Genomic DNA, 7,847 nt, shown 5'->3' with positions numbered 1-7,847 from the left:
GCAGACGTCGACGAAGGGCGGAGGGCTACCGCCGTCAAGTCCTGCGAAGGTTTTGGTCAAGGACCTGGCTTCTTCGTCGGAAAAATTACGGGTTTTATAATACCCTGCAGCAGGAGCTGGCGCGAGAAGACCATACTGGCTTCTAGAATTTCCTACGGGTGGACTCGGCCTTGTTCCAAGAGATTCTGGATCGTGTTGGTCCTAAAATTGAAAGACAGGCGACATTCATGAGGGAACCACTTGAACCCGCTCTACTCTTGGCCATCACTCTTCGTTACCTGGCGAATGGAAACTCATACAAGACCCTTGAGTACGAATTCAGGGTGGCTAACAACACAATTTCCCGCATTGTACCAGAAACACGCAACGCAATCAACAATGAGTTTGCAGAGGAATTTCTGAAGGTATGAATAAAAAGTAAAGAGTAACATGTATGCAACTGTTTAATTGATTAATATATGGCAATCTGTGCGTATACCATAATTTGGTAATTGATATGACCAGATTATACACTTTACTATTTCAGTGTCCATCAACACCAGATGAGTGGAGAGCAGTGGCTGAAGGGTTCTCAAACAAGTGGAACTTTTACAACTGTTTGGGGGCTCTTGATGGCAAGCATGTAGTGATCAGAGCGCCCAGTGCTTCCGGATCCGTATATTACAACTACAAGGGATTCCACAGTATTGGACTTATGGCTCTTGTGGACAGCCAGTATCGCTTCCTATATGTGGAAGTGGGTGCAAATGGCGGGCAAGTACAATTTACCGAATTGCATTTAGTGTTGTTTTGGTTTGTTTAATAACGCAATGGTGTATTGATTTCAATGCATATAAAAAAAAATTGTTTGACACTAATAATATTGTGATAAAGCAAAATGTTTTGTGAATGATCACACATTCTTATCGTACATTCATTCATATGATTTCAGAGCTTCGGATGGTGGCGTCTTTGCGGGGACGCCATTGTGGGCTGCGCTGGAGAACAACACCCTTGGCGTCCCCCCTCCCACACCTTTTCCCAGAGACGACCAACCTATGCCATACTCCATAGTGGCAGATGACGCCTTCGCCATGCGTACCTATTTGATGAAGCCTTACCCCCAGAGAGGAATGTCCCGGGAACAACGTCTCTACAACTACGGGCTGTCGCGCGCACGACGCGTTGTGGAGAATGCTTTTGGCATTCTTGCATATAGGTATTGTTACTACTTAATCTACATAATATGGCTAATCAATGTGTTTCGATTCTTGGAATATTCTATAATTCATTACACATTGTATGATAATAATGTAATCATATTTTGTGTTTCACTTGATGTTTTCAGATTCAGATTCCTTCTCGCCCCAATGGCCCAAAGGACTGAGAACGTAGAGACTATAGTCCTAGCAGCGTGTGTCATCCACAACATACCGAGGACTAGGTTCCCGCGCATTATTGACGGTATTCATGAAAATTAACATCAGCTCTAGAAATAGAAAATAGAAATACATATATTTCGCGGTATTTTCATTACCTGCACGCGCTCACGTGACAAATATGGCATTCGTCGTAAGCTCGTTTTCAGTACGTGGCTATCATACTAAGCTCGTGTTACTGTCGCAACTAGCTCGTGTTCTGCACGTGTTCAGCTCCTGTCATACACGTTTCAAGGACGCAGTCAGCTCCTGTCAATCGTACACAAATCGTGTCTATCGTGTTTATCGTGTTCAATAACTGATTACGTGCAAACTACGATCAATGCCGAGCACAGCACGAGCATAACACGTGAAAAACACGATGTCATACGAGCATTGCAAAAGTTTTCAACATGTTCAAAATATTTTTTCTATCGTAGAAAATCTACGACCCCTCACGAAGTGTCGCGACTACATAAGTAGCTCAGTACGAGTACGTTGCGAGTTAATGAAGAACTATGACGAGCTTACACACGATATTAATAACGTGATATATCGTAGCTCACATCGTGTAAGTGGGCGAGTAGCATAACACACCAAAAATAGCGTCATTATCGTTATCACACGGATGGTGCCACCACTTGCCTTTAACTCAAATGTCGTTTCATGTCATTTCAAATTACTTTAGTAGATATATCGAATTAAGCTTAAAGTACACTGTCCAATAAAGGTTTGCGCACGCTGTCTGGAGCACACACACACTGCGGTCACTTAGCTAGTTGACCTGAGGCCTAATTCACAAAACTCTCTTAGGCTCTGCTAGACAACAAAGCATCCTCTTTGCAAGTCTTTTAGCATTGCACTGCGATATCGCAAAGTTGCGAGAGTTTAGTGAATTAGCCCCAGGGCCCCGTTTCACGAAGCGATCTTAGCTCTAAGATCACCTATAGTGGACAGGTACCGTATGCATTTAAGGCGATCTTAGTGCTAAGATCGCTTCATGGAACGAGGCCCTGGGCGGAGGTTTGTCTAGTGGTCTTTATTAAAAGTTCAAGTTTGTTTTGTTTAACAACACTACTAGAGCATATTAATTAATTAATTAATCATCGGCTGTTGGATGTCAAACATTTGATAATTCTGACGTATAGTCTTAGAGGAAACCCACTACATTGTTCCTTTAGCAGCATGGGATATTTTGTATACACGCTCCCAGTAGTATCAGGGCCTGTCTGGGGTCATGACCTACTTTCCGTGACCTTGACCTACTTTCCGTGACCTTGATGACGTCACGTGACCTCGTCCTACTGGCCCTGACCTACTTAGACTGACCGTGACCTTGATGACGTCACGGGCGTGTCACGTGAACTCGTCCTACTGGCCCTGACCTACTTAGACTAACCTTGACCTACTTAGACTGGCCTACTGTGCCATGTGCAACGTCCTACTGACCCGGCCCTGACCTACTTAGACCGGGCCCTGACCTACTTAGACCGGCCCCTGACCTACTTAGTCTAGTCCTGACCTATTTAGCCCGGCCCCGATCCGTCGTATTTAGCAACGCCCGTGCTATCCTGTCTGTAGGATTCCTTGCTACTAATGGGAAACTGTAGCGGGTTTCCTCTCTAAAACTGTCCAAAAGTATGTTTCACATCCAGCGACTTCGCGTCTAGCGCTGAGGGTACGTCGTTCGTATCTCATGTGGGGAAATTCTAAAACTGTCCAAAAGTATGTTTCACATCCAATAGTCAATGATTCATAAATCGAGGTGCTCTAGTGGTGTCGTTAACCTACCACTTCTAAGGACTCGGCCCGACGCGAGGTAGTGTGTTTAATTTTAGCGCACTGAATGATGAATGGTTATCACTGTTTACATCCGGGAAGCGGTGGTATCCTATTTTATTGTTGGTGGCAATACTGAACTAGAAGTTACATTCTTAAAGACGTGAAATAAGAAATGATTTAAATGGTGTAAAATAGAATTCTCGTTCTACGATATCTGATAGCGCATTCACAAGATTATTATGAACTGACCTATTTCATCACTTCATTCCGCGCTTCGCCGCTCGCACATATAACGGTTTAAATGACAGATGTTGTTAACATGCGTTTAGTAGTCAAGTGCGAACGACTTCGCGTCCAGCGCTGAGGGTACGTCGTTCGTATCTCATGTGGGGAAATTATATTTTTCTATTATTTTTTAAACCAAAATAATAATTTATAGTTTGTTTTTATTTTACTTATTTACTTACTTATTTATTTGTTTATTTATTTATTATGTTACGATTTTTTTTTCAAGCAGCCTCTAATAACCCTGTGGGGACGGGACGTAACTCAGTGTTCTCTTGATGTGCGGTAGGTCTGGGATCGATCCCCGTCGGTGGCCCATTAAGCTATAGCCAACTAGTGTATTATGTCTGGTATATCAAAGATCGTGGTATGTTCTGTCTTGTACACACAGCTCTTGCTACTATAAAGTAGCGGTAGTAATATCCAATCACAAATCTAGTCATAGAGTAAAAAACACAAAAAACAAACGCAATGTTTTGGTTTTTCATTTATTTCTAAATTACAAATCACTGACACATATATAAAATGGACACACACTGGGTTACATCGAGAGGCCTTAAGGGCGACATGTGAATAATATGAGTGTTCATTTCTCTTCATCATCGTCGTCCTCCTCATCGTCGGTATCGTCGTCGTCTTGTTCATCCAAATATTCGCCGATCCATGAACGATACTGATTTAATTTAGAACGAATCTGTGGTCTCACATCTTTGTCTGGATTCACAAACTGTAAAATTTTTCTGGTGTTGGGACCTTTGTCAAAGTAATGCATATAGGTCAGGAAGCGAGAGTACGTGTCTTTAAATAACTTCCATTGCAATGTCTTCATGTTTCTTTCAATGGCATCTTGGGACATTTTTTTTTCTTCGTAGCGTTTCCTCTTGCTTTGGAGATAGTCACGATTCATGTCGAATACACGTTCCACCATGAGACGAATGCCTTCGTTTTCCAGGTCGGGCGACGGCTCTTCTTCTTTTTCATTTCCCTCTTCGCACGTTTTCACGTGTCGCTGCAAGTCGCTTCCGTCTTTAAAGACCAGACCACACACGTATCGCAAGACTGCATTCTCTTGACTTTTTTCAGATAGGGTTCTACCTCATCATCTTCCTTCGTCGTCACTTTCGTAGGCGGGTATGCCTGGTAGTTTTCTCTTGAATGCGTTTCTTTGCATGATTTGCATGTAGAGCTCTTTCTTCGTCGGTGGCTGCAACTCTTCTGAGACATTCGCCGTTACGTTCGTGCTTTTATACCATTCGGACGGCCCCGTCTCTAAACCATTAGGCCGAAGACGCCAATGTTCGGGCGTGGTCGGTTTCAAGTCCACCAAGAGATGTCCGTAGGGCCTGTGGGTAGCTTCCTCAAACTGATGCATGAAATGACGAGTATTTCCAGGATACATCTGCCGTGCCAAAGTCAGAACTTGCTGCTTGTCGATGGGGTTGTTGAACAGCGCTAGATAATGGCAGTTTCTTCTCTGTGTCGGGTCCTTGCTGTGATACAAGTTCTGGTTGATGGCAATCACAGAGAGGTTTCTGTGGTGACTTCCTTCCGTGAACAGGTCGGTGATGCGAGGGTCTTTTCCAGCTGTAGACATCAGGTCGTCCAACACGATGAGATTTCTGACTCTCGAATCCAAATAACGATCCTTTTCCAAATTCTCGGGTATGCCTTGAACAAATTTCACTCGAGCAACCATTTTGATCGTATCATAGAGGGGTTGCCATCGTGTGTAGAGCCAGATGACGCGCTGGGGAGGCGGCTGGATTTTACCATCCCTTAGCAGTTTGTACAACAAAACTGTCTTTCCACACGACGTGGGTCCCGACACGATCATGGTGAACGGATGTAACAATCTTAGGGGCTGCTGCTGCAGCGGAGCAGGAGCTATAGGAGCCCTATGAGCAGGAGCTATAGGAGCCAGAGGAGCTATATGAGCTAGAGGAGCCAGAGGAGCTATAGGAGCCAGAGCAGGAGCTATAGGAGCCAGAGGAGCAGGAGCTATAGGAGCCAGAGGAGCAGGAGCTATATGAGCTAGAGGATCCAGAGGAGCTATAGGAGCCAGAGCAGGAGCTATAGGAGCCAGAGGAGCTATAGGAGCCAGAGGAGCCGGAGCCAGAGGAGCTATAGGAGCCAGAGGAGCTATAGGAGCCAGAGCAGGAGCTATAGGAGCTATAGGAGCCAGAGGAGCAGGAGCTATATGAGCCAGAGGAGCAGGAGCTATATGAGCTAGAGGAGCCAGAGGAGCTATAGGAGCCATAGGAGCCGGAGCCGGAGCCAGAGGAGCCGGAGCTATAGGAACCATAGGAGCCTGGAGTTGAGCTGAATGGAAGGTCTTCCAATGACGTAGCATATTTGATGGTTTTGAAAAAGTCTTTGGACATACGGGACACGATCTTTTGTCCATGACATGTTCCGGAATAAACCAATTCTGATTCATGATGTTGATTGTTGAAGTGTTCGACGTGAACTGACGATGTTGAAACTGCCATGCCCCCTTTTATAGCCTTCTCAGAAATGCTTGTGCCGTTTTTGCCCAGTCTGCTCTCGTCGTTTCTGTTCCACGCCACTCTCTTGACGTTTCCGTTTCTGCTCGGCCTTGGCTTGCTCTACCACTTGTTGTGTTGGGGAGACCATGACGACTTTGGGTGTCGGGGACTTGTTCTGTTCCTCTTTTTCTTTTTTCCACGTGGGATCGTAGAGTTCTAGACATCGATCCACACTGTACATGATCTGACTTTTCCCACCACGTTGCACTGGAAAATGAGGTTGAAGTTTACCTTCTGCCTGCAGTTTATAGAAACGGGTCCACTTATCCACGTCGGGTACATATAACTTGTACTGGTCTGACATGTTGCTCCTCTGAAAGTTCTACCTAAAATGACGCGAGTCCTTAGATGTGGTAGGTTAACGACACCACTAGAGCACCTTGATTTATGAATCATTGGCTATTGGATGTGAAACATACTTCTGACAGTTTTAGAGAGGAAAACCCGCTACAGTTTCCCATTAGTAGCAAGGGATCCTACAGACAGGATAGCACGGGCGTTGCTAAGTACGACGGATCGGGGCCGGGCTAAATAGGTCAGGACTAGACTAAGTAGGTCAGGGGCCGGTCTAAGTAGGTCAGGACCGGGTCAGTAGGGCGTTGCACACGGCACAGTAGGTCAGGGCCAGTAGGACGAGGTCACGTGATGTCATCAAGGTCACGGAAAGTAGGTCAAGGTCACGGAAAGTAGGTCATGACCCCAGACAGGCCCTGATACTACTGCTCCCTCCCACAGACAGGACCGCACATATCACAGTTTTTGAATTACCAGTCATGAAAAACTGTTGGGAAAGGGAGGTGTAGGGATGGGGGAATTTCAAAGAATAGATCTACAATAGATATTAATTTCATCCTTCTACCCAGTGAGTAGCTCGTGTGTCCTTTCATTATTTTTAGTTTAGTTTAGTTTATAGCCAATTACAGTTCAAGCACACCGTCGTGAGCACAAAGCTCAGCTATGGCCAGGACAGTGGTTTAATGAATGGAGAGAGAAAAGTCAGGTAGTGGCTTCAAACCTTCCTAGTGAGCTGTTAAAACTTGCGAAACAGTACCAACCAGCCTTACGTCTGATGACATACTTATATGTGAGGATATGGTGTAGTTAGTGTATTCAGTGCTAAAGACTTGGTGTCTAAAATAAATTGTTCCTAAAGGCATCATCTTAATATACCATAATTGTGAGAGTTGCTACCCCACCCCCCGCCCCAACATGGCATAACTTAATAGTAATATCAGTTCTGAATCTAGCAAGATCACTAAGCATTACTAGAGTATTGTTAAAGCAATACATGTCCCTTCAGGGCCAAACAAATTTGCGTATCGCCAAAATTCATGGGCCATAACCGTCTAAAATAAGTAAATCACCATGAAACTTGAACTGCATCTGTAAAGCTATACAAAACATTTTACCGCAATATCTTGAGGCATTCTAAAATAAGAAGTCTGGAAAAACAAATTTGCACATCTCCTAAGTTCAAGGAACATAACTCTGTGAAAAATGGGTAAATCGCCATGAAAGTTGAACTTCATCTGTAACAGTACATGGTAAAGCTATACAAAACATTTTACCGCAATATCTTGAGGCATTCTAAAATAAGAAGCGTTTCTCCATTATCACATGTGTGTGTGTTAGCGTTTCTCAATTATCACACGTCATTGAACGAGTAGTAAGGGTTAATTAAAAATTAACCAGTTAGGAATAGAGTGTAATTCCTTTAATCAAGTTCTTCTGGAAGCGTTTCTCAATTATCACACGTGTGGGTGTTGTGTTACGGTGAAGTGATTAGCATATTGTGTAAACTAGACACCTAGAGATTAACTAATTAAGTGATCAGTTC

The 7,847-nt window shown here is 44.2% G+C and overlaps 1 protein-coding gene across 1 annotated transcript; it reads left to right on the top strand.

The window, feature by feature from the left end:
• The first annotated feature begins 227 nt into the window (after positions 1–227).
• LOC121379470 (putative nuclease HARBI1) lies at positions 228–1,460 on the top strand. The gene is made up of 4 exons (XM_041508115.1): positions 228–404; positions 527–753; positions 932–1,198; positions 1,328–1,460. Exons 1-4 carry the CDS (start codon positions 228–230, stop codon positions 1,458–1,460), a joined length of 804 nt encoding a protein of 267 aa, XP_041364049.1.
• Positions 1,461–7,847: the final 6,387 nt, after the last annotated feature.

The sequence above is a fragment of the Gigantopelta aegis genome, chromosome 8 (assembly GCF_016097555.1).
Source record: "Gigantopelta aegis isolate Gae_Host chromosome 8, Gae_host_genome, whole genome shotgun sequence".
NCBI lineage: Eukaryota > Metazoa > Mollusca > Gastropoda > Neomphalida > Peltospiridae > Gigantopelta > Gigantopelta aegis.
This window is presented reverse-complemented; position numbering and strand designations above follow the sequence as displayed.